The 27381-nt window shown below is 48.0% G+C and overlaps 1 protein-coding gene across 1 annotated transcript; it reads left to right on the top strand.

Annotated features, from left to right (window-relative positions):
- The first annotated feature begins 6192 nt into the window (after positions 1-6192).
- Positions 6193-26947, top strand: LDHB (lactate dehydrogenase B). Its single transcript, XM_084809146.1, has 8 exons — positions 6193-6281; positions 13411-13542; positions 16553-16670; positions 17649-17822; positions 19369-19542; positions 22707-22824; positions 25687-25810; positions 26568-26947. The coding sequence occupies exons 2-8, from the start codon at positions 13417-13419 to the stop codon at positions 26733-26735; spliced, it is 1002 nt and encodes a 333-aa protein (XP_084665272.1). The 5' UTR covers positions 6193-6281; positions 13411-13416; the 3' UTR covers positions 26736-26947.
- Positions 26948-27381: the final 434 nt, after the last annotated feature.

The following is a 27381-nucleotide window of genomic DNA, read 5'->3' as shown; positions in this document are numbered from 1 at the left end:
ACCTGAACCTGCCTGGACACTGCAATCGATATCAGAGGCCTTCCTCTGAGTGCCTCCTCCAAGGGAGGCTCGGAAGGTGGCAACAAGGGAGAGGGCCTTCTTGGTGGTGGCCCCGATTGTGGAATCATTTCCCTACTGAGGTCTGCCTGGCACCAACACTGTCATCTTTTCAGTGCCAGGTTAAGACTGTCTCTACTCCCAGGCATTTGATGGCATATGGTGGGACATTGATGTCCGTCGTTTCTATCAGGTCCAGTATTTTATTGTAAATGTTTTAGCTGTTTAAATTGTTTGAAATTTTGAATGTTAGAGAATTTAAAATTGCCCAGACAGCTTTGGCTGTTGGGCAGTATAGAAATGAAATAAATGAAAGAAACTGTGAAAGTCCTATTCACCATTAAGACTGACCCTCAGTTTATACAATCAGCAGAAATAAGAGACAAAACTTTTCCTGGAATGTACTACTACAGGGTGCAGGTGGCAGGGGTGTTGCATGCTTGAATGTCCCTCCCCCCCACACACACACTAAAAAAAAGTCTTACATGTAGAAAATTAATATGCCAAGAAGAAGATTAAAGCCTTGACCTGTCCATTAAATGAAGCATGGATGTTTTCCCGTGGGGGAGCATTCAAATATGCAATGCCCACCCCTTACCTCGAGCCTCAAATGGTAAAGTCCAGAAAGAGTTTTACCACATGATTCTGCTAATTATATAGCCTGGCCCTTGGGGGGCTTGGAGAAACAGGAGTTGGCCAAATTGCCAGAAACTTGTTCTAGTTTCCTTTTGGGGGGGTTGAGCTATGGGGATGGGGGAGTCTGGCCAAACAGAAGCACCCCCCCCACCAAAAAAAAAAATTTTTTGGCCAGTGGGCACATTTGGAATTTTGAGCGTGTTGTGGGTGGTCTCACAAAATGGTCGCCATGGGAGGGGCTTTCCTGTTCACAAAATGGCTTTCATGGCAGGCGTGATGAGAAACAAAACACCCATTTTCCAGCATGAAAAATGATGAGGCTAGAAGAAAAGTAACTTGACCCAGAATCAAGGCAGAGAGGGGGTCTGAGCTCCCCAAACACAAAACCGCTCTTTTTAACCTCCAGTGTTCTGCTCCAACACCTATTTCACAGAGAGCAAAGTGATGAGGCTCAGAGACCAGTAACTTGGCCAAGAAACTGACCACAAGGCAGAGGTGGAGTCTCTGCCTGAAGGCCAAATCACATATTTGTCCCCACACAGAGTACAACAAAATACCCATTTCACAGAAAGCAAACCGGTGATGCTCCCAGTTAAAACTTTTAAAGATTAAAAATACCTTAACAATTTATGGTTCTTTAAATCAGGAGGGGCGGGGAGCCTGGCAGGCACCAAGGGAGGTATCTGGAGCCACATTGGTGCCCACGGGTGTCACGTTGGAGATCCCAGGAATGGAGTGTGGTTGAGACCATTTTGGTCACATGTGATTCCATCCAGGTGCAACAGGAGTGGCCTTCGACCATCGGGATCTCTTCTGAGTCTGGATACGGCAGGTCTAGGAATGACCTAGGAGTCAATCACATGTGAAAGGAGGGCTAATTGCTGCCCTCCTGGCGCCCTTCTTCCAAAGATGCCATTAACAGCCCTCATTACCGGTTCCTGCTTGTGCCTTCTGTGTCTTGATTTGCAAATTTAAAGGCCCAGGCTATAAACACCTTATGCCAGGGAAGCTGCTTATACCTAGCTATTGTGATGTGGCAGGGGGGCCTCACATGCATCACAAAGCAGCTATCAAAGACAATGTCCAGTTCAGGGTGCAAGCTGACTTAGTGTGAATGAGAGAGAGCGGGAGAGGGGGAAGGGAGAAAAAGAAAAGAAAAAAAGAAAAAGGAAAAAGAGGTAGGCTAGTTAGCTAGTTATTGTGACCGATAAACTTACCCAAGCTACTTAGAAATCTACTGTGTATTTGTCGCTTGTTGCATTGTATCCTTTGGTTGCTCTATTGGTTGTTTATCCATACATAGCTGTGACTAACCACTTCCGGCCCGCTCGATGTTGTCGGACTGCAGCTCCCATCAGCTCTAGCCAATGCTGAGGGTTCATGGGAGTTGTGGGCCAAAACATCTGGAAGGACACAAGTTACTTACCCCTGCTTTACGGCCAACTTCTCAAAAACAACTGATGAGGTGGTGGCAAGCAACATCTGGATTGGCCAGAAGAGTAGAACCAGACCTTACCTTACCTAAGCGAATCTATTGTCTGTGGAGCAGTCCAGGGGGTCAGGGCCAATGTCTGGGGGGTGGGGTGGGGTAGCAATAGTATTTAGCCCCCTTCCCCACCCCCACCAGCTAGACTCACTTCATGTTTCAGAACCTGGGTGAGGGAATTTTATTTTTATTATCTACTGGAAGGAGGGCATTTGGAGACATACTTAACACTTCCCCCACCTGCCAGCCATCCCCTGCATGTGCCCCTGAGACCCATGACAGCCTTACGAGGTGAATTTGTGGCTGGAGACCTGCAATCTATTTATTTATTTATTTCATTTCTATGCCGCGCAATAGCCAAAGCTCTCTGGGTTTCCCTTGGAACATCTAGTTTGGTCCTAAGCAGAAGATGCAGAAAAGGACAACCAAAATGATCAAGAGGCTGCAGCATCTCCCCTATGAGGAAAGGTCGCAGTGTCTGGGACTGTTTAGCCTAGAAAAAAGGCAACAAAGGGTAGATATGAAAGAGGTGTACAGAATTAAGCATGGTGTGGAGAAAGTGGTTAAACAGGCATTTCTTTCGCTCACATAGAGCTTTTCTACAGAGGCATTTATTGTGTGTTCATCATTCCTTGTATACGGTTGTTCACAGGTTCTTTAGACAATGACGTGACCCCCCAGTTTCGCTTCTGTGTTTAAACAGCACTTTTTGCAAGTTTTTTTAGAGTACGGAAAATGTGGTATTATTTGTGAACACAAAAGAAAATGTTTTCCACTTGTGTAATTGTGCTATTCCGCTGTACCACAAAGCCACCTAGAGGTTATATAGCAGAAAAGCAAGAAAGGAAACACTTCATGTAGTGCTTGGATCTCAATTCTGCAATAAAGTTAAAAGGAGATACAGCAGATTAATAGCCTTGCACAGAAAAGCACATAATACCAGAACCGGGGGTCATGTCACCCCACGAAGCTGATTGGTGGGAGATACAGATAAAAAGAACTTCTTCACACCATGCATGAACGGTAGAATTCGCTAGCACAAGGTGTAGTGATGGCTACCCTGCCCCTCATGGAAAAGAGAGGACATGGCTATGACCCCCGCCCCCAAATTAAGGCAGAAAGTAGGTTTTTTAAAAAAACAACACCTTTGATGCAGCACATGCGTTCCCGTCCGCCACACAGACTAAATCACGTTCATACTTGGTACTAGTAATGGACAAGTGGTACAAAATTATGCATGGTGCGGAGAAAGTAGATAGGGAAACATTTTTCTCCCTCTCTCATAATACTAGAACCTGGGGTCCTCCTGCGAAGCTGATTGGTAGGAGATTCAGGACAGATGAAAGGAAGGACATCTTCACACGGCGCATAGTTAAACTATGGAATTCGCTACCATGGGATGTAGTGATGGCTACCCATATGGATGGCTTTAAAAGGGGATTGGACAAATTCATGGAGAAGAAGACTATCAATGGCTACTAGTCCTGATGGCTATATGCTACCACCAGTATCAGAGGCAGTATGCTTATGTACACCAGTTGCTGGGAGGCAAAAAAGGGAGAGGGCTATTGCTCTCATGTCCTGCTTGCGGGCTTCCCATAGACATCTGTTTGGCTGCTGTGGAAAGCAAGATGGGAGGGAGCATAGCTCAGTAGCAGAGGACATACTTTGCATGCAGAAGGTCCAGTTTGCTCCCAGGCATCTCCAGGTAGGGCTAGGAAAAAATCCAGCATGAAACCCTGGAGAACCGCTGCCAGTCTGTGTTGACAGCACTAGGCTAGATAAACCAATGGTCTAAGGCAGCTTCCTAGGTTACTGGACTAGTTAGGCCTTGGTCTGATTCTGAAGAGAACATACTGAACAAGGTGGATTATATTGCTCTAGCAAAATCTCTCACTTCGTATGCTTGTCTGCTTTACAAAGCAAGGCCTGCTCTCCTGGTCTAATTTGGACCAATATTCAGCTCAGCCCTCGTTAGCAGTTCAGGCTGATCAAGGTGGGGTAACAGAGGCTGGCACAGCCTTCCCCAACCTGGCGCCGTCCAAATGTTTTGGACTACAACTCCCATCGTTCCTGACCACCAGCCATGGTAGCTAGGCCCAATGGGAGTTGTAGTCACAAACCTCTGGAGGGCACCAAGTCGGGGAAGGCTGGCCGAGCAGCACTAGAAATGCCACAAGCGGCATCATCATGGTTTGGATTTGCATGCCCCCGAATTTCCCTGGGAGGACTTGGCACATGGGTTTTGCTTTGACTCATGATCTAACTGATTGCCACACTGGAAAGGAATTTCCCCTCTGAGTCAAAATGCTTTGACAAAATGCAAAATATTCCCCCTGCCCCCACCTGCTTTTTGCCTGCCCCGTAGTACTTGCTGGCTGGAGTCTTCTGCAGGCGCCTTGGTTTGATGCCCCATATTGACTCTGACTCTCTCATTGCAGCACACGCCAGAGCTGGATTAACCACGATGCTAAGGACTCTGCAGAGCACATAGTGGTGTGAGTAAAACTAACAAACAACCACAAACGCAAAAACTGTTGCAAGCATGTTGGTCTTATATCATGTGAGGCTATGCCGCTTTTAAAAAAGCAACTATGAATACAATAAAGAAAAGCACATCTGGGCATGCACAGCGTGCCTTTGGCCTCACCACTGAACATCCACTGCTTGTCCCTACTACAAACGTTGAATCAAGATTTAGGGCAAATGGCAGGGGTTCTCTGGTTCTCATACAAACCTGAGTTTCATGAATTCTCTTTTTCAAAAATTAAGCACTGGCCCAGTCTCTCTTGACAGGATTCTAAGAACAGTCCAAAGTTTTTTTAAAACAAACAAACACATAACCGTTTTTTAAGGCCTGTGGTGGAACTCCCGGGTCTTTTGCTTATTCTGATACTCCAAGCTTTTACCGAGGTGAGCAGGGCTCCAACCAAGCTGTGGTTTATTAACCAGTTTCCCAGTGTGAAACTGACATCCACTGCAATTCACCCAGCCAAGTTTTTTGAGAATTCCCTGAAACTCAGAACAGAAAAGCAGGTGCCAGGTTTCTAATGTAAAGCCCCAAACTACATGTTATACTAATTGCAGAGCCAGAGGTTAGCTTTTTCTTTACTCTAGTGTAAGCATGCATGGCCCCAATTCAGATTGGGACTGCCACACACCAAGAGAGGAAGATTAACACACACACACACACACCATTTCCATGGAGGCCATGGGGAACTTTGGGAGTTGTCTTTTTTCTGTCTAAGCATTCATAGCATTGTGCCTGAAGGTATTTACTGCCATATAGCCATCAGCGCTTATGCCACAGCAAATTTGTTCGGCCTTTTAAGGTGCCGCAAGGCTCTTATTCCTACTTCAAGAGGGACTAGCCACCCTGTTGGTCCGTTTCAGCAAAAAGGAAGACTCTTTCCAGGACATGTGTGGCCGCGTTCGCATTTCTAGACCAGACTCTTCTTCATGCGCTGCAGCCCACGAAAGCTTACGCCACAATACGTGTGTTTTAAGGCGCTACAAGATTCTGGGCTATTTTCATCCTTCCTTAGCAAGGAAGGCCTTTGCAGCTCACGACCTAGACGCTTCGGCCGGCTTGCAAGCCGAGAAAGCGGGGGAAGGAAGAAACGTCGGCCGGAGAAACAGCGCCGCGTTGCACGAGCCGGCGTGGATGCGCCGGTCAGAGGGGATGGATGGATGGACGGCCGGCCGGGCGGGCGGGCGGAGGCGAGGCCCAATAGCCTCCCTCTCCTGGGTGCGGCTGGCCGTCTCGTGGCCTTTGTGGCCAAAGCCAGATGGGAGGAGGAAGCAGGCGCGCGAAAGGCGAGCCGGAGGAAGAGGCGCGGCGGCGGCGGCGGCTCACCCTTGGCGCGGCGTCCTTGAAGGGGATTGCGCGAGCCGAAGGGGCGGGCGGCGCTCCGGGTTCCAATCACCAAAGCGTAACCCGAGGAAGGCTCCGGATCCGCCCCGCCTGCTTCCCCTCGCCGGGCTTGACACTGGCTTCCGTTTTCTTCCCCCTCCTCCTGCGCTCCTTCCCTCTCCAGGCTGCCGCCGAGCTGCGTTTCTCCCTCGCTCCTGCTAAGCCGGCCGCAGGCGGACAAGCCCGGAGGTGCGTATCGCTCAGCGCATCCAGTGCCCCCGTCCCCTTTCTTTTGCAGATCCCCCCCGCTCCCCAGGAAGGCCTTCAGCCTTCCGGCGCCTGGATTTTGCCGGGGGGGGGGGGTGGCCGGCGGCGCGGCGGCGGCGGCGGCGGCTTTGCATCCCTGCATCGCGCCCGCGGCGCAGGTGCGCGAGCGCGAGGCGCGGAGACGGGATGGCGGCTCTCTGGGCCTCCGGGCGGGGGCTGCGACCCGGGCGACCGCCCTTCTCGCGCATCGCCCCCGGCCTCGATCTCTTCCTCCCCTGTGCCCCCTCTCGCCCCCTTGTCCTGAAGGTCAACTCGGGCGCAAAAGTAGTTTTTTTTTTTAATATATATATATATATATATATATATAAAATCCTCATTTTTCCTGGACCTTCGCACTTTGCGAGGGAACTCTTAGAAACTGGTGCAGTTGAACGAAGGAGGGAGGTGGGTACCCCCATTTATTTATTTATTTATTTTGGGGGCTCCACTCCGAAGAACGGGGGCCTTCCTTTTGTTTTCCCCCCTTCCCCGGACGCCCTTTACCTAGTGGTTGCAGGCGCCTGCTCATCTTCCTTCTTCCTTTCTGAGCGCTTGCCCCCCTCCCCCACTTGCATTCTCTCTCCCCTCCCCCCCCCCAATTGGGGGCCTTCTGCGTTGGCCCACGTTGGCCTGGGATGGGGCTGCCGAGGCAACCATCATGGAAGAAGCGGGGGAGGGCGACTCGTTGCTCATCACGAGCCCGGTTGAATGTTGGCCTGGTCGGAGCAGCTGTCAGTCATGGCGGGACTGAGCCGGGGGGGGGGGGATTGCGTGTAGTGTGCGCGCTGCAGAAAGGCGGGACAGGAAAGAGGGCTTGGAGGGGGGGGGTTGAATTTGCAAAAGCAGCACCGCCCGTGCTGCCCTTCCTTGCAGCGCCCACCTCCCCCGGGGGTTTGGAAGGGCTCAGCAGGGGTGGGGCTGGAGGGGTTAAAAGAGGAGGCCCCCATCCAGGCAGTCTGCTGGCGCGTTTTGCAAGCTGGATGGGTCGGCCGCGAGAAGCGCGCACGTCCCTCGGCGTCCCTTTAGCGGAATTGGTGAGAGTGACTAAAGGATTGCTTCCTGTTCACGCCCAGACCGAACCACATCCTGCCTGGCTTACTCATGCCAGGATCAGGCCGGGACACGCTGCAACGCAGAAGCCTGCGCGATCCAGGCTGCCAGGCACGAACTCCCGATTCTCTGCAGCACTGAGAACCAAAAGAGACGTTACTTTAAATCCGTGTCTTAACAGCTCCGGCTTTTTCTTCTTCGTTTTAAGTCTAGAGTTGGCACAGGGGCCCCAGCTGGGACCCTAACATGGGGAGCAGGGAGGCTTTTAAGATCCGGCCCCGGCCCTGGCACCTGCTCTTGAGTAAAAATGAAAACAAGACAATGGGTTGTATCCAACGTTAGTCCTACTTAGAGTAGACCCATTAAAATTAATGGGACTTAAGTCATGACTAATGTAAGCCCCGTTAATTTCAATGAGTCTACTCTAAGTAAGGCTAACATTGGATACAACCCATTCATTGCTAGACACACATGTAAAGGAATGCCCTGAGTACCCCATGATTCTGAATGAAGGGGTAGGAATCTGGACCACACCACTTCAGCCTGCAGGTGGTATCATCTTTCTGAACGCTCCCCTGTGTAACAAAAACTCCCTGTATGTAGTAAACGAACATGTATGGGGTGTGTGTGTGTGTGTCGGGGGGCAGTTTAGCATGTGTGTGTGGGTGTAATTCAGTACCCTTTATGCTGGGGAGGTGGGGTGGACACACACACAAATTAAGCTCGAGCCTGCCCTGAGAGTAATTAGAATTATTTGAATATGCCAACGGTCGTATCTGAGTGTGAATCTGGAAAGGGGTTGGAGGCGCACTGAGAGGTGAGTTCACTCGTGCATGTTCACCAGTCTGTGGCTGCAACCTTAGTGGGGTCACTTCCCTGTGTGAAATGAGTATCTTGGATCAAACACCAGCACAGACAGAACTTTTGTATGGCCTGACATCCCTTTGGAGCAGAGTGCTTTTCAAAGGTGGTCGCACACATGTACCACTGAGAGTCACTGAGGGGTGACATCAGAAGCGTGTAGACTGCTTGTGCGGATCTACCCGTAGCCCTTACGCCTCGTGTGCCCAGGCACTGAACGTAGGAACCTGCCTTATATGGAATGAGGCCATTGGTTCACTGAGTTCAGTATTGTTTCTTCCAGCCTTTCCCAACATGACGACTTCCAGATGTGTTTGGATGGCGACTCCCATCATCTGCAGTACACTGGTGATGGATGATGGGAGTTGTAGTACAGTCCATCTGGAGGGATGATATCAGAAGTGTGTCGGATATGACTGTGAACAGCTGTTCAGGGTTTCAGTCTTTCCTGGCCCTGCCTGGAGATGCCAGGGATTGTACTGGGGGGACCTTCTGCATGCAAAGGAGGTGCGCTACCATTGAGCTATGGCTCTTCCCACTGAACTGCATCGGACCCCAAATAGCAATCGGATCTTTTGGATTCGCTGGTGGCTCCTCTCTGTTGCCTGTGGTTGGGCACTGTGGTAGAGGAGAGCGGTCGGCAGCAGTGTGGCCTTGACTTCTGACCCCCACCCCCCACCCCGGTCCATTCTTGTTTTGTCTGTTATTGTAGACTGTAAGCCTTTTGGGGGCAGGGACCATGTCAGTTCTGTGTTGCCAGCCAGCCGTTGCTGCTGTAAAGCAGTAGAAGTTCACTATGAGCGACTTCACGTGCATTATTTTTTACAACTACTCGGGGTCTACAAACAGTGGCGGTAGCAGCAGATGGCCTCCGTATCGGAGCATTGAAGAAAAGGTAAGGAGGAGAGAGTAGCAGCTGTTCAGGGGAGTAAAGCTTTAAAAAATAAAATAAAATTGAGGGGTCATACTTAACATCAAAACAAACATCCCCATTAAAATGTATAAAACCCAACTTAATCAAACAAACCTCTGAAAGCCAGTAAAAGCAATGAAGGTTAGAAGGTCAGGGTAGGGCCTGTGTACCGTTTTGCACAAGACTGTCGCTGTGTGTGATACTCAACTTCCTGGTCACACCTAGTGGGTTTGGGTTTGTTACAACACTCTCCTGGCTCTTAGAGAAGGAGTCTTGTTCCCTTAAAGCTGAAATAGTTGACCTTGAGAGACGGAGAGCTTTATCATTATTGTAACTATTATGTATTTATTATTTTAATTGTAATTCACCCTGTGATCATTGGATGAAGGCCAGAATACAAAATAATGATGTCTCCAGGGATGTTGTAGAGCAGCCTTCTCCAACCTGGTTCCCTCCAGTTGTGTTGGACTACAGCTCAGGATGACATCATAGTGATGAAGTGGAAATCCATCCCTTAGAAAGGGCTCACCCTTTTGGTGGTGAACTGATATCTTCCTTGACCAAGGAGGAAAAAAAAATGCAATAGAAAGTGTTCTCACAGTGGGAGATCCAGGAACGTGAAACCTAAAAAAAGTGGATGGGTGGTGGTAAGGGGGTGTTTTATCATATAGATTCTAGACATTGTGAGACATTTAAGAGCATTCCTGCCCTGGGAGAGAGTCCCAGGGACCATAGGATTGCTCAGAAAACCCCTCCAAGGTCAGAGACAGCGCTCTGACCTCAGGAGGGGGAGTTGGAGATCTGACCCCAGACCCTGCCACCTCACAGCTGGCATGAAGAGAACTGTGCCAGCTGCCTCTCTAAGGTCAGAAAAGCAGCCTCGTAGGAAGAGGAAAGGGCGTGTTCCAGTGGGTGGGGAGGAGACCGGAGAGGCCAGGATATGATTTATCCTGAGTCTCCTCTAGCCTCCTTTCCTCCTCTTCTGAAGCGCCCTTGCTAGATGGGCTGAAAAGCCTGTCTAGGGAAAATCACTAAATGGGGAGGCGAAGATTGCCTCCGCTGCTTCTCCCATCCTGCTGGCTTCAGCCCAGCAGGGCATAGGAACCTTGGATGCCTCCAAGTTCGGAAGTTTCCGAGCAGCAAGGGTGCAGTCAGGATTGCACCCTTAGATATTGAGTCTAAAGGAATTGACCTTTAGATGAGATATAATGGAACAGATGAGGGCAGAAGAAAGCCTGGACAAATCTTGCGCGATGGATATTCCTGAAATTATTTCCTTAAGTGCCAACACGTGTTTGAATGAAGACAGTACGACCTTGATGTTCAGGGTAAATGCACACTAGCATGAGCGCTAAAAAGGATCCATGGTTCAGACCAACGAAGTGATATTCCTTTGATATGGACATGTTGAGCAGACTGCATATCTTTGGTTCTTTAAAAAAGAGACGAGAGATCAGTTTGTCTTGATCTCGCCAAAATTGGCCGAGAGGACCCTCTTGAGTTTGCCATCTGTACGTTAAAGTCACAATCCACTGGAAACTCCTCCAGATTTGGAGAGCAAAGGCATACAGAGAGATGTGCGAAGCTCCCAACGGTGAAACTTGCATTCTCTGGACATGGGCCTGGCGGCTGATTTGTTCTTGTATGTATATTATTTAAGGCTTGCTGTGCTTACACTTGTCCCTGGAATTTTATATGGTGGTATTTTGGGAATGAGCCACAGGGCTTCCACACCCTCTTGCTATGGGGAGAAGTGAACAAATGAACTGGGAAATTGTTTTTTCCTGTCATTTGCTACCTGATCCTTTTAACTGGAGGTGGCTGGGGTAGAACCAGGAATTTTCCGCGCCCCAAGGTTTTGAAGCAGGGACCAATACATGCCAGTTAACTAGTGCCAGACAGGGACTGGGCAGACCCAGCTTCAAATCCTCACTCATCCATGAAGCTCAGTGGCTGCCCTTGTGCAGGCCATTGTCTCTTAACCTAACCTACCTCACAGGGTTGTTGTGAGGATAAAATGGAGTTGGGGGAAGAAACAGCCGTATATACACTATCTCAAGTTCATTGGAGGAACGGTGGGATCAAAAGGCAGTAAAAATCAAAGGATTGTATCTGATCCCTGGCCACCAACAGAAGTTTGAAGAAAAACACCTCACGCTTTTTCCTGTAGACATACAGGCTTGGACTTTGAGTTTCCAGGGGATGGGAATTGTAGAGTTGAGGGGCAGTTGCAGATAGAGAAGGCCTGGGAAAAAACCCTGGAGTAAAATGGGAAAAACTGAAATAAACCACAGCAACCAACATTTTTTCCACAGATTTTTGGAAAATTGGGGGGTGGGTTGGGTTTTTCCTAACCTTTCCTCATATTTTTCCCCCAAGCCTTTATTTCTCTAGCCACAGAGAATATGTCTGTGTGATACTATACCAGTGCACCTGAATAGGTGGTACATTGAAGAGAGTGTTCCTGAGTCTGTCTTAAAGATCTCAGTGATACCTGATGGTGGTGGCAGTCTATCTCATCCTGATGCTGGTCTCTTAATCTTCGAGACAGAAGGAGATCCCATGGTTAAAGCAATGCAAGAGTTTCCTGGTTGGTGTATTTGTTCACATTCCCCCGCAGTGAGGAGACCGTGACCTGGTGACTGAGCATTGGGAGAAGGCATGAGAGTTTGGGTGCCTGTTCCTGATCTCACTCAAACAGATTGCTCGGGAGCATAAGCGTCAAACACAAGGCACTCTGTGTCTGTGTGTGCATACATGCGCATCGAAGGGAGTGATGTTGCAACGCTGAACTGATTCATTATGTAACTTAGCTTTTTGCACACTTGATACCTTCCATTTTAATATCTCGATGCCTAGCAGAAACTGATGGCCACTCCTTAACTCTTTTGAAACAGGATCTCCACTGGGTCAAAAAGCAGGCAGTGTTGTGTAATGGTTAGAGCAATGCAGGCCATACCCCCCTCCCCCGGGGTTGATCTCTGAATATTAGGGGTCCTTCAGAAATTCTGGGGGCAAATTCTGGATTTTAGGCAGACCCTTCTCCCCTCTTGCAATGGCTTCCGGCAGCTGGTGGAGAAGAATAGTTACATACTGTCCATCCTGCCCTGAACATAAATCCTAGATTTCTCCCCCAGGCCCTTAAAAAAAGTGGCATACAGCAGAGAGGAATCAAGCAGGAAAATCCCTTCCCCACTTGGGGAGAAATCGAACACAAAATAATAAAACTCCATCTATTTACAGCGAGACTTAAGTCTGTGAGATGAGCTTCCAGGCAGAAAGAAAAAACCCAAGGAGAAACACGTTCTCAGAAAAGTGCGATTTGGGCACAAATAAAAAAGAAAAGGCACTTATTTGAGAACCTATTCCTCCTCAGTCTGTATGAGCTTCAGAACCCACCACGTCACGCTCCCATCTTTCTGTTCCACCATCTTACAGCAAGTGGCTTGGAACCTTGGAGGGCATTCAGTGATAATATTGCATACTTCCTGGGTGCCAGTGGATTAAAGGCAACCCCTGCCGCTGCCCCAAACTGGGTTAGAGTGTTGGACTAAGACTAGGAGACTTCTGCCATGAAGCTCCATAGCCAGTCACCATTTTTCATCCTGACCTACTGAACAGGTTTGTTCAGAAGACAGGGCAGACCTGCCATTGGGTGGAGTGAAGTGGCCACCTCAGGAGGCTGATTTTGGGTGTCCTGGAAGGGCAGCAAATTGTTAGTTACTTAATTGCTGTTGTATTTTTTACTGCCAGGGCGGGGAGGAGGTGCTCCTGGGATTTTTTGCCTCGGGTGCCAAGATAACTTGAGCGACTGGGTACTACGTATGTTGACTTGTGGAGGGCAGGGTACGATTTGTTGCTCTGCCTGAGGCAGCAAAATATCTTGGACTAGGCCTGTGTGAAGATAAAATAGGCTGAGGGAGAACTTGTATGTCACTTGGAGGAAATATGGGCTACAAATGAAAGAATGGGAGAGGGGGGTGAAATAAAAAGGAACCGGTTGTTGCAAGCCTGAAGGGCAAATGTAGAGGGGTTGAAATGCATGATTGCAATAGATGTTGGACAAGCCAAAGCTACTGTTGTGCTTTCCTGGTCTCCTGTAGAGTTTCTTCCATTCGTTTCTCGGCCATGTATTGGCAGTGAGAGGCACAAGGGTCTGTTTTGAAACTCTGGTGAATATGTTTGGTTTTTCTTCTGAAGAAGGCAAAAGCCACAGTTGTTTTGATCTGGCCATTCTTTCTTCCACAGAGAGCAATGGCTTCACTCAAGGACAAACTGATCACCCCAGTCGCACAGCCATCAGCCCAGCCGAACAGCAAGGTCACCGTTGTAGGGGTCGGTCAAGTTGGGATGGCCTGCGCTATTAGCGTCCTGGAAAGGGTAAGCTGGCTTCAGCAGCCGGGGGGATAAACAGCCAGACTTCAGCGCAACATGAGCCATGTGTTGCGCGCACTCAAAAGTGGTGTAGTCAGGCTCGTCGATGGAGAAGGGATTCACTGGCATTTGGCAGAGAGGTAACCTTTGGTCCGGCCTTCCCCCAACCTGATGCGCTCCAGACGTATTGGACTACAACTCTCATCATGCTGGCTGGGGATAATGGGAGTTGTAGTCTGACACATCTGGAAGGTTTTGGGTTGGGGGAGACCTGCTAGCCTGTTTGCAAGGAAAGGAAAAACTGTGTTTTGTGGCGCCGTAACAGATGGAACAGCGTAAGCTTTCGTGGATTAGAACAGGAGTGGGCAACTTGTGGCCTTCCAGTGGTTTTGGCCTACAACTCCTCTCATAGCCTCACCATTGGCTATGCTGGCTAGGGCTGATGGGAGCTGTAGGTCAAACCATTTGGAGGAGTGCAAGTAGCCCACCCCTGGATTAGAACGAAATCACCAGAGGCATGAAGTATTGTACTCAGTTGGTGCTGTCTAACAAACACCCTTCATGTTGAGGAGTGGGGCCACACCCACCCTGCTGCTGACCCCATGCAGACTGGCCACTCCCCCCACATACACACACCCCTTTGCCATTTGGCCAGTGTGAGAAGGGGTCCTGTGTGCATACAGTTCGTCCATGCCAGGGGAGGGGGAGGGGCTCCTGATTGGTGTACATCAGTAGGTGCAGAAGGCCCTGGCTCAATATGTGGCCATAGCGGGGCTATTGCTGGCTGTAGCGGGGCTGTTGCTACCCCCACAATCCTCTCACACATAATTTTGATGCATTGGCCATGCTGGCCGGGAATTATGGAAGTTGCCATCCAACACATCTCGAGGGTGCCAGGTTGCGGAAGGCTGACTTCCATTGTAAACTGGGGCTCAAGTTCCATGAAATACAAGAGGTTTAGTCTGTGACATTTCTATACAAAGCTCAAACGTATACTAGGCAAGCACAGCGACCATTCACAACAGCTTTAATCGGTGATAATTGGCACAGCTACAAAGGTATATTAATCTGGAAGCCTGATTTTACTCAAGACCCAGTCAAAATAGATTCTTTAGATTATCAAGATGAAACTAGGCCACTTGTGAAAGGAATGACAATTTATTAATAGAAAATGGATGCAGAATAAATATGCACAGAAAGCTCATGCATCTCTTCAGCCGATGAAGTTGGCAACGTTGTCACAGCTGAATGTACTCGGGAATCCCTATTGACAGCGTACAAGACGTCGTTCCTAGGACCAAATTTCTCCAGGCTGGTTGGCCACATTTCCCCCATGGAGCGAGACCAAATCGATTCGCTTTGTGCTAAGCTTATATAGCCCTCCCTCCTTCCCAAATGTGCTCGAAGCATCGCAGGCTGGGAAATCAGTTACCCTTTCCCGGAGAACAGGGCCTCAGCATTCCACCATGGGAGGGGGAATTTCTCAGCTCCTCCCTGAGAATCAAGGCAAGACGCCCTTATCTTTAGAAGGATGAGGTCGCTTGTCATAGGCCCTGCAGCTGTAAGGTTTGTTGACGTATGGAGCTGTACTTGCTTGGTACCGATTAAGGTGTGTGAGAGACCTACTTGAAGCTGCTCATTATACAAGGAGCCTACTTTTGTTAGCTAAAGCCTGCTAAAATCTACTCAGTATGTTAAGCTACACAAGTCTCTCTGCATTCAATCAGCATATAGCACACTGTGTCCGTTCACATCTGACTCCTCGCCAATTCTTCCAGTGTCTGGAGGCTGTTTTCGGATGGATGAGGGTGAACAAGCTGAAACTTAATCCAGACGAGACGGAGTTACTGTGGGTTGGGAAACCAACTACTTTGGATGGAGGTTTCCAACTGGTCTTAGATGGGGTTGTGCTCCCCCTGAAAGACCAAGTGTGCAGTCTGGGAGTCCTCCTGGACTCTGAGCTAACTGGGGAAGCCCAGGTGTCTGTGCTGTCCAGGAGTGCTTTTTCCCAGCTTAGCCTGGTAAGCCAACTGCAGCCCTATCTGGAGAGGACGGACCTTGCCTCAGTTATCCACGCGCTAGTCACATCCAGGCTGGACTACCATAATGCGCTATACACGGGGCTGCCTTGAAGACAGTTCAGAAACTCCAGTTTGTGCAGAATGCAGCTGCCTGAGTATTGGTGGGGGCAAGGCGATTTGATTGTATAATGCCCGTACTGTGCCAGCTGCACTGGTTACCAGTGCATTTCCAAGCCCAATTCAGAGTGCTGGTTTTGACTTTTAAAGCCTTAAACAGTTTGGGACCAAGTTACTTGAAGTACCGCCTACACCCTTATCAGCCTGCCCACACTTTAAGATCAGAAAGAGAGGCCCTTCTCATTTGCCCACCTGTGAGAGCAGTCAGGTAGGTGATCACACATGAGAGGGCCTTCTCTGCACTGGCCCCACATCTTTGGAACAAGCTGCCATCAGAGGTCTGCCATGTTCCATCATAGCAGACTTTTAAGAAGGCCTTGAAAACATAGTATTTTACCTTGGCCTTCTATTGATATGACTGCTATTGTTGCTGCTGCTAACTTCGCTATTGCTGCTTTTAACATCATTGTTGTTTTTATGTTTTTATCACTTTTAATATTTTAACTGTTTTTATGTATTTTATTGTTGTAAGCCGCCTTGGGAGGGCTTCTGCCCTGAAAGGTGGCCAAGAAATATTTTAAATAAATAAATAAACCCACTACAGGAAGTGTGAACAGCTGTAATGGGAGAGCAAACCCTGAGTTTAGTTGAGCCCTGAATGAATAGAATCCAACCGGCAAATACTTCCCTTGGTGATACATCTGCCCAGGTGGTCAATGCAGCCTTGCTCTCTGCTATAATGCAAGAAGGCATCAAGGTTTTGTGGAAACGGATTGAGTGCCTCAAGGAGAAGTAGGCCTGAGATTAAAAATATTCAAAGCTCCCCTTGTCATCAGCTCTTTGTATAGTTAAGTCTTACAGCTTTTCTTCACTATCAGGGTCTCTGCGATGAACTTGCACTGGTTGATGTCCTGGAAGACAAACTGAAGGGAGAAATGATGGACTTGCAGCATGGAAGCTTATTTCTTAAGACACATAAGATTGTAGCAGACAAGGGTAAGGTTTGGATTGTGTCTTACCCAAAGGACCCTCATTATTCATCAGATTACATTGCAAGATAAATGGAAAACAGAAGACAAATGCTACCTTCTCAGTGCCCTTTAGGATGGAAGGCAGTCTTGTATTTAACAACTTCCATAATCATCATAGGTGACCAGAGATTCAAAGCAGGCGAGGGAGCAGGCTGGCAGAGGAGGGATGTTTGCTCCAGCCTGCTTGGTTTCCATGTTAGCTGCAGAGGAAAGACAGTCTGTTCCTCCACAGACAGCATGGAAATGTAATAGGCTAGCAGAGGGGGGATGGATTACCCTCTCCCTCCACCACCAATCCACTAGGTAGAAGGCTTTTGCAGGTAAAAGTCTACAATTTTTTTTAAACTAGCCCGATAAGAGGCTTAGTGGCCTGTGTTTCCATGCTGGCCGTGGATGAGAAGGTTTTCCCTTCTCCCTGGCCAGTGTGAGAATGCAGACTGCTAGCCTTTTAGCAGGCTAGTGAAGCAAAAATTGCAAGCTATTAACCTTTGTGGGCTTATTTACAAGGCTGAGGGAGGGGCTATAAATTTCAACATACAGGGCTGGATTCAGCTAACTAGAATATCCTCAACATGCAGTACTTCAGTTCACTGTCGTAATGTTCCACGTTCTAACAGGCTTTGCAGGTGGGCTGAGAAAGGGAAGGTGGGAGGTCTTCCTTCCAGACAATATTTATTTATTACATTTATATCCTGACCTTCCCCCACGGAGTTCAGGGTGACATCTGCAGTTCTCCCCACTTTCCATTTTTAACCTCATGACAACTCTGTGAGGTAGGCTAGGGCGAGAGAGAGGTAGGTTAGGCTGAGAGACTAGGCAGGCCAGTGAGGTTGATGGCTGACTGGGGATTTGAACCCAAGTCCCCCCTCGTTCTGGTTCAGTGCTCTAACTGCAACACGTCTCTGGTTCTCGATGACCTCTCTCACTCTTGCTTTGCCTGCAGATTACTCTGTCACTGCTAACTCTAAGGTTGTTGTGGTCACTGCTGGAGTTCGCCAGCAGGAAGGAGAGAGCCGCCTTGATCTCGTCCAGAGGAACGTGAACGTCTTCAAGTTTATTATCCCGCAGGTTGTGAAGTATAGCCCCAACTGCATGATCCTGGTTGTTTCGAACCCAGGTACGTTGGGACTTTCTGTTAATTTTCAGAATTGGCATGGCCTGTATAAACAAGGCGGTGACTAGGATGTTCATTTTGTCCTCTGTATTTTTTTGTTTTTATTTGCCAGCTTAATAGGGTACCTCGGCTTCCCCCAAAATAGCACCCTCCAGATGTGCTGCAGTTCCCATAATTTCCAGCCAGCATGGCCAATGAACATACTGGCTGAGAATTCTGGGAGTTGCAGTGCAACATATCTAGAGGGCATCAGATTGGGTAAGGTTGAGTTAGCCACAGAAGTAGGAATTGGCAGCTTCAGGAGGGCCAATCAGGATTAGGAACCAGAGCACATCATAGAGTTGCCCACATGGACGCCACAAAAACAGCAAGTGGGGCCACATCTGAACTCAGGCATGAATGCCTTGACTGGACCCAAGCATCAGTCTTTCAGTTTCTTCTCTGTAAAATGGGAATGCCAGCCCAGCTTACAGAAATATTCTGGTGGTGAAAGATTGCAGTGCATTTTTCACACAGCGCTTGCACTCCTCTGCACAATCCTGTGCATGTTTATTTTTATTTTATTTATTTATTTATTGTATTTATATCCTGCCTTTTTTTCTCTTGCAAGGAACCCAAGGCGGCTTACATTCTCCTCCTCCTCCTCCTCTCCATTTTAGCCTCACAACAACAACCCTGTGAGGTAGGTTGGGCTGAGAGTCTGTGACTGGCCCAAAGTCACCCCGTGAGCTTCCATGGCTGAGTGGGGACTAGAACCTGGATCTCCCAGCTCCTAGTCCAGCACTCTAGCCACTACACCACACTGGCTCTCTCATGTTGAATCAGAAATAACTCTCATTAGGTTCAGTGGTGATTGCTTGCAAAGATTGCAGGTCCCAAGCGATGGAGAGAGCGAGCGAGCGAGCGAGAGAGAGAGAAATAGGGATTGCTGCCTGTTCTGTAGTGTTCTAAGTGGCGTTGTAGTTTTGATGCATTTTTGGTGGGCCAGGGTGTGCACTGTGCTCTGAGCGATGTGGTGAGCAAAATACCCCAGACTCCAGACCGCTTTAAGACTGGCTTGCCATGTGGATGGCCACCATCATACGAAGAGTCTGCATGCCTCTGGTCCCCATTTGGGATGGAGCCATAGAGAACTCTCCATGCAATAACAGTCATCTGCGCAGCAAGTCCCCGATCATTTTTGCAGCCCCCCAAAATAGCCCCTTTTCCCAGCTGTTGCCATGCCAACGAAATTCAGCAGCAGACAGGCTTTTTGCTTTCAGAAGGAGCCTATTCTTCCTGCCTCCAAATTTCAGCACCAGATTTAGTGATCGGTGTGGCCCCTGGTGGGGTTTGGGGGGGCAATATAGCCCCATAACCCTTGGAAGTTGTCCATCCCTGGTATACACCTCTGTATGCCAACAAACCAAATGGGGAAGTAGGGTTTCCGGCAGTGTGCTAAAAGCTCTGTCCTGCACGTGGCAACACAACATGCAAAGAATCAAAAGCGCAACTTTGTCCAACCAGCGACCAGGCCAAGTCTTCAGCCTGTCTCTCTTCCCATCCTCAGTGGATATCCTGACCTACGTTACGTGGAAACTGAGTGGGCTCCCTAAGCATCGTGTGATCGGCAGCGGTTGCAACCTTGATTCAGCCCGCTTTCGCTTTCTGATGGCGGAGAAGTTGGGTGTCCATCCCACCAGCTGTCATGGGTGGATCTTGGGAGAACATGGCGATTCCAGTGGTAAGCGGTGTTATTACTCTCAACAATCCTGTAGGAATGTCAGAGCTGCCTTATACTGAGTAAGAGGACTAATCTTTCTGGCCTAGCGCTGTCAATTTCCACAGCCTCAGGACCAAATGACAAGTTATGCATAGCATAGATAATCTTATGTAAGTTGCACACAGCCATATTTTGGATTGGGACCACCACACTCCTGGAGGGGAGGATTTAACCTTCTCCTCACCTGGTTTTTTTCCTCCAAAATTCCATCCCCCCTCCTTACTGTGGGGCATTAAAAATGGGGGGAAAGCCTCCACTGATTCCAGTGTGGACTGTTTTTTTCTTTTGTAACCCCACCACCACCACCACCACCACCACCTGTGGTGTGGGGGGTGGGATTTCAGGCGGGAAACAAGAGGGGGAGAGGTTTTACTCTTCCTCTCCTGGGGTAGTAGCCAGTGTTAATCCTATGTTGAGTAGACCCATTGAAATGAATGAGACTTAAATTAACTGTGGCTAACTTAAGTCCCATTCATTTTAGAGGGATTACGCTATCTAAGACTAACATTGGATACTACCCCAGGAGCGCAGTGGTCCCAATCCAAATTGGGGCCACATGCACTTATACGAGAGTAAAAAAAGGCATAAGCCTTCTATCAGTGTTCCCCTTATGAACTGGAGCCCCTGAGCTTCCTTAAGAGTCCCACCTCCATTCTTTTACCTTCCCCTTTCCAGTAACATGGGCTTTAGGCTGTAGATATAGGGTGATTGACCCTCTAGACACAGGGTTTAACCAAAACAGTTTACTAGTAAATTAAGGCAAGTAAATTACAGCTAAAGGTATTTACACAATAGAGCTGAGTGATACAAAAGGCATTAATAGAAAACAAAAGTTGCAAAACGCAAGTTCCTTTAACCTAGCTGTACTTAGACTTCTTCAGACTGCTTCTTCCTGCTCCCTCTTCAGGCTCTGGTCTTATATACCCTCCTCCCTCAAAACCGAAAGTACTGCCTCAAACCTGAAGAAATGAGACTTGACTGGAGAAATTAAACGACTCCTCTCAGGGATACCCCCTCACAACAAAAACTTCCAGGCCTCTAGGCCTTGCCTTTGTAGACCTCAAACCTTCACACCACCACTACACAATTAGTATAGCATGTTTCACTTTTGGGCAGATGCTTTTCCCAGCCCTGCTCCTAGAATAAATGCCGTTTTGACTGGAGATGCCAGTGACTGAACCTGGGACCTTTGCATGAATAGCAGGTCCTCTGTTTATTTTTATTTTCTGGAAAGGGACTGTAGCTCAGTAGTCTCATCCTTGGCATCTCCCCTTGAAAGGATACTGGGTAGGCAGTAATGGGAAAGACCCCTGTGTGGTCAAGGTAGACAATACTGAATTTGTTGGACAAATAATCTGATCTGGTATAATACAGCTTCCTATATTTATTTCTTTAGACCGTTGATATCCTGCCTTTTTGCTTCAAATTGAGAGGCCCAAAGCAGTTAACATCAACAAATCATCAAAAAAAAATCCCATTATAAAAACAATTAAAGACACACAGAAGTAGCAGATAAAATCAACAATAACGTGAGAGTTATTCTATTGCTTGAGTTATGGCTTCTTTCCAAGCACCGGTTGCTATCTGGATATGCGTGTGTGTTTGTGTGTATCTGTATCAGGGGCAGGGAACCTCTTTCAGCCTGTGGGAGGTATTTAATTTTGGAGATGCTCTCGTGAGCCAGTAACTAAATTACTGCCAGTAACTAAGATCGGGAGATGCATATCAACCTGTTCGAATGAGGGAAAGAACTGTGCGAAAGCCAGAAACCACCAAACAATTGGAGGTTGGGGGAAAGGGGGTGGGTCCAGGGGAAAGGGTGTTGCCAACTGGGGAATCCTGGAGGGTTGGATTGAGACCCCAGGCAGACTGAATTGCACCCACCATTCAACACTCTTGATGTAATGTAGATGAAGTCAAGTTTAGCAATGTTGTTACAGGGTGCGTGTGTGTGTGTTGTTAAGGGAAAATCCAAGGCAGGTTGAACAGTCAGGAATTTATTAAAGCACCTCACCTCTGTGGGAGAGACAGACGAAACTCTGTCTCTTCAAAAAAAGAAAAGAAAAAGAATACAGGATGCATTTATACCGACTGAAAGTTGGAGAACATAGAAAACACACTATGCATGCTCAGAAACCAATTAGTACTCAGTAACAGTCTTATTAACACAGCTGCTTTCTTATCTTTCAGGATGAGTTACTTTGGTGGATAGGAATTTCCTGCTTATGAGCAAGTTACAGTTACTTTCTCATGATCACACACACACTCCTATCAGGCACCTTGCTTGAACCAAACTACTTATAAGGCCTAGTCAGGCCTACCTTCTCTGTCTGTCTGTCTGTCTGTCTGTCTGTCTATCTATCTATCTATCTATCTATCTATCTATCTATCTATCTATCTAGAGAGAGACCTGTACAATACACACAGATGATATACACAAACCTGTGTGTGTGTGTGTACATGCATGCACACATTGATATATCTACATATACATATGTACTATCCCAACATTGGGAAATCACACAAAGTCAGCTTCTCAGGTGATCTGGCAGTTGCTTTTTGTGTCATCAAATTAGGGATGTTGGAGGAATCTGGTTGGGGGGTGGAGCTTGATGAGCTTTTAGTGGCTCACACCCTTCCCCCCTGGACTGTGGTTCATCTTCCGCTAGATGGCCCAACTTGGGCTGTAGCAAGTCGGGCCAGCTAGCGGCTTTACAGTGTTTTTTAATTTGTGCAAATTACAGCCAGGGGTTGTGCAAATTGCAGCTGAAACTTGCACAAATTACGGTCAACACACACAAAATATACACAAAAAGTTCCCGGAATTTGGGGAAAACCTATGGCTCAGCTTGCAAATGCAAGCCAGGTCAGGCATGCCGCAGAACTCTGGTGAGCCCCAAAAGGGCTGGATTTCCTGGCGACGGACATCCCTACATCAAATGTGTAACAGCACTTGTTTGCCTGGGGCAACATTGCAACAGTTTGCGCCCACCCTGTGACTCCAAATTCCTAAGCTGGTTTTCACTGACCTAAAGGGAGCTATTGGTTATGACGAATGTAATACAGCAGTGTTACACCACTGCTCCTTATGCTGCAACCTGGGCCCTCTTTGAACTCTGTTACAGTCGCTGTTTGGAGTGGTGTCAATGTGGCTGGCGTTTCCCTCCAGGAGCTCAACCCCGCAATGGGGTCTGACCATGATCCAGAGGGCTGGAGGCAAGTCCATAAGCAAGTGGTTGACAGGTAGGAGCCTTTTATGAAGGTTATTTTCATGGACCTGTACATGCCAGGTGTCTCGGGAAACCTGCTAAAACCTACAAAAAATAAAGCCACTCTGTTTCATAAAGGAAGACGCTAGAATTGTGCTGTTGCGCGCATGCCCTGCTTGTGGGTTCCTGGCCGACAGCTGGCTGGCCACTGTGTGAACAGAATGCTGGACTAGATGGACCCTTGGTCTGAACCAGTATGGCTTTTCTTATATTCTTAACTGGACAGTACCTTTACTGGGACCAACCAAAAATGCCACAAGAGTGTGCTAGTTTTTGTAGTGTTGAGAATTCTTCCTCGGGCTGATGCTAGAGAAAGCTGGGGATTAGCAAGTGGAACAGAAAATTCCCAGAATGAAGGCAGATGTTGTGGCCATGACGTCTACAGCAGGGGAGGGCTACCACTTTTTGATCCAGGGGCCGGATTACCACCTGGACCAAGCTGGTGGGCCAGATGATGTCAAGGGGTGGGGCCTCACACTGAAGTCCCGCCCCCTCCTATGACATCATCCACCCCGGCCACTCAAACATGGTAAGAGTTGAGTTGCTCCTTCTGACGCTGCGCATGTCCCAATCGGGCGGTGCTGGAAGTGGTGCAGGGTAATCCCCATCTTATCTCTGATCGGGGATGAGAAAGGGGTTGAGGCTTGGGGAGAGGAAGGGGTGGATTGAGCCCCAAGCGAGCCAGATTACGCCTGTGAGCAGGAGGTTGCCCTCCCCTGGTCTACAGTTTAGATTCATTCTCAAGATGAAGATTGGAGACTGAGCGAATTAGCCCACCCATCCCCAGCCTGGTGTCATCCAGATGTGTTTGACCGCATCTCCCATAATTCCCAGTCGTTGGCCATGCCAACTTGGAATTACGGGACCTGTACTCCAACACATCTGGAGCGCGCCAGACTGGGGAAGGATGAATTAGTCATTAGTCGGTGCTGTGGGCATCAGATTATACCTTGCATTCTGTGACAAAGAAACAATGGCCAAGACCTATTTCTGAAAACATAGAAGGCCAGCTAAAACTCGGATCTGTCCCTCTTCCCTTGGGCAAAACACGCAGGTTCCTGGATAGGCAAGGAGCAGAATTGATTTTTGGAAAATCCTCTGTGCAGGATAGCATTAAAGAATTCCATTTGGAACTCGGTTCGGAGATGGCTCAGCTATCATACTTTTATTCTCCATATAAGCAGTGACTTAGAAGGGCAACTTTTAATTCTTGCCGTGCAATTTCCCTTCTTTGCTCAGGTTCACACATTTCCTCAGTCAAGCAAGTGTAAGGGAAAAACTGGAAGCTAAAATACCCATCCTCCCTACTTGCCCCCTTGCACCTTAAGCATTATCTGCATAACTGCATCAACCTCTTTTCTGAAGCTACCCCGCCCCCTCCAACATGGTATATGAATATAATGTGGTAGTATCCTTTCACAAGGACTGATTCCATAACCCAGTTAAAGTAGTGTTTGATAGAAGTTCTCCGAAAGCCCAGATGGGTGAAATGCCTCCCTTCCCTGCCGTTCCCCCACCCGCCTGCACCTTTTGGCATGGAAGTGAACCTTCCCTGCTTCCTGTCCCCCTCGCATCCCCAGTATAAGGCTTTCGGGGAAGACAGGCTAACAGAGAGTACTGGCCAGGGCGCAAATGTTTCAAATCAGCTCTCAGATTCGAGGGAGCCCTTGCTGATGTGACCTTTGGTGGGCCCCCTCCTCCTTCGGTGGGCTCTAGCAATGGGGCAGAAACAGCACGGACTGTTTGGGATTCACCATTTCAGTTTCCCACAATGCCGCTGGTGTGCCTTGTGGGGAAAAAAGCTTTTTAAAGGAGGTGTCCAGGCATGTGTCAGCGGTAGGCTCTGCCAGGTCCTCTGTCCAGGGAACCAACTTGCTGGCGCCAGGCCTGAGCCAGCCCCACCTTGAAGATTTTGCACCTGACTTGAAATGGAGCCAGATTTTTTGATTGGTGGGTGGGGTATTCACATTTCGAGCTCCCTGCAGCCTGAATTTCATGCCAGCCAATTCTGATTAGAACTCCACTGAACTTTCACCACCCTTATAGTAGAGCAGGGGTGAACAACCTTCATGGGTCCAGTGGGCAATTATGCCCCCCCGGGAGCCATTGTTGTTTATTCGGTCAGTCGCTTCCGACTCTTCGTGACTTCATGGACCAGCCCACGCCAGAGCTTCCTGTCGGCCGTCGCCACCCCCACCTCCCCCAAGGTCAAGTCCGTCGTCTCCAGAATATCATCCATCCATCTCGCCCTTGGTCGTCCCTTCTTCCTTTTGCCTTCCACTTTCCCTAGCATCAGCATCTTCTCCAGGGTATCCTGTCTTCCCATTATGTGGCCAAAGTACTTCAGTTTTGCCTTTAATATCATTCCCTCAAGTGAGCAGTCTTACCCCTCCAGAATTGTTGCCACCCTGCTGGTGCCAATTTTGCTTCCAATATTTGGTGGTACGGTGGCTAAAAAAGAGGCGATTTTACTTTAAAACAATTCGGGGCGAGGGGCACATCTTATTTTCAAATAAAATTGTGCTTCTGGGAGTATGGTTTTGCTTGAAATCAAGGCACATGCTCCCTGTGCTCCCAAATGTCAGGGGTGGCGGGGGCCACAAAAAAGGTCACGGTGGGCCACTTGTGTGTGGCCCACCCCGGAATTAGAGCTTCAACTTTCTCCTGCCTCAGTGGGACCTGTCTTAGTGCCACCTGTCCCTAGGATTCAAAATGCCCTTGGTAGCATCCTCTTTCTTTCTCTCCCTTTGCTATGACCACGTCAGCCATTTGCTCTTGTTGCCTTTTGCTTCCATTTCACAAAGCCTCACTGGGCTTTTTGTCATGTTTTCAACAGCGCCTATGAGGTGATCAAGCTGAAAGGCTACACTAACTGGGCCATTGGTTTAAGTGTTGGGGACCTTTTGGAGACCATCCTGAAGAACCTTTGCAGAGTTCATCCGGTATCCACCATGGTAAAGGTAAGGGCTGTTGTTAGGTCATTTGTGTTTTCCGCTCTTTCCTTCACTTTGTCCCCTGGTTTCTGATGGGAAATACAGTCGTAGAGATGAATGGTGGTTTCTTTTCTCAAATTTGGGTGCTCACCGCAATAGATCTGGGGAATGCCAACCATGTTCTGCTTTGCAGAATATCATAGGGCGTAATAACTGCATAGCTGGAAAGAATGCTTATCCCACTTCAGAATAAAAATAAAACAGTATGGCTTGGATCCTAGGATTACTTAAAGAAGTTAATGGAAGGAAAGTTTCTTATAAACTCCTCCCACAGCTGCTTCCCTCCGGCTTTTCTCCCCTTTATTTAACTCCCCCCGCCGCTTTATTTTTCCAATTGTTGCAATGCAGTTCAGTCAAAAATGTGTACATTAGGGGAAAGTGTGCCCCAAAATGCATATAATGTACAAAAATGCATTATATTAGGGGAAAATGCTTGCCAAAATGCATATAAGTGGAAACTGTAAAAAAAGAAGAAGATATATTTGAGGAAAGGCGCATGAAAATGCATACAGATTTCTGTTTGGACTTAAAAAAAATTGCAAACTCATGCAGAAACAGGATGAAACAAAAGTTTCATCCATCTCTATGGAAGATATAATGGAATGGAATTGGGTAGAATAGTTGCATGCCTTTGAGCGTAAGGAGAAGAGCTTTAAAGAGCATCAGCTGTTTTGTTGAGGGGTGGAGTATCCTATTTTCCAACTTCTCTAACTCCTTGTTGCAGGGGATGTACGGCATTGAAAACGAAGTGTTTCTGAGCCTCCCGTGCGTGCTGGGATCTGCTGGCTTGACCAGCGTGATCAATCAAAAGCTGAAGGACAACGAAGTGGCTCAACTCCAGAACAGTGCCAGTACACTGTGGAACGTCCAGAAGGATCTCAAAGACCTGTAGGTATCATAGGAATGTTTCCTGTTCAGCAACGAGAAGAAGACAACCAACGTTCAAAGTCCATCCTACGCTTTAATGTGAGCCTTCCTAGTTTAACTCCATAGCTGAACTTCCAATAACCAACTGGTACAAGCTTTCATCCACCATGGCTAAGATGTGTGTTTAACGCAGACCTTTTGAAGGAATAAAACCAGCTCTTCTGCGTGTGCTCAATACTTGTTGTGAGTCTTTGTCATTGTTTTTGGTTGTGGGGGTTTCTATATATATGAGGAGGAAAGTATAGAATCCTCCAAGCTTCTGTGACTTGACAGATTCCTTTTTCCTTTTTTAATTATTATTCAGAAGAAGAATATTACAAGTAGATGCTTGTTTTCTCTCTTTACATAGTCATGGGGCAGTATCCAACGGTGTCATTCTGCAAACTCAAATAGCACTAGCGGAGCTCCTCTGAGTCTTTCCATTGTGTACATGGTTGCTCATTATGCTTGCACAAACAGCTGCACTAGCGGTTGTACAACGGGTTGTGCAAGTAATGTGTAGCTGCTTGCGCAAACATAACTTTGGATTCTCCTCTTGCACATAGTTTGGAACCTGGTTTCTGCTAGTGCAACATCATCTGCACTAATGGAGTGACACATTCAGATACTAC

Source organism: Heloderma suspectum, chromosome 7, assembly GCF_057233095.1.
Source record: "Heloderma suspectum isolate Gila_16-S chromosome 7, 16-S_ref, whole genome shotgun sequence".
Classification (NCBI taxonomy): Eukaryota; Metazoa; Chordata; class Lepidosauria; order Squamata; family Helodermatidae; genus Heloderma; species Heloderma suspectum.
Note: the sequence above shows the minus strand (reverse complement) of the source record. Positions and strands in the feature narration are given on the sequence as shown.

Coding starts and splice junctions, on each gene's coding strand:
- LDHB (XM_084809146.1), top strand. CDS start 13,417: ATGGCTTCACTCAAGGACAAACTGATCACCCCAGTCGCACAGCCATCA. Junction 19,543..22,706: donor AGAACATGGCGATTCCAGTG/GTAAGCGGTGTT, acceptor ACTCTGTTACAG/TCGCTGTTTGGAGTGGTGTC. Junction 25,811..26,567: donor CGGTATCCACCATGGTAAAG/GTAAGGGCTGTT, acceptor TCCTTGTTGCAG/GGGATGTACGGCATTGAAAA.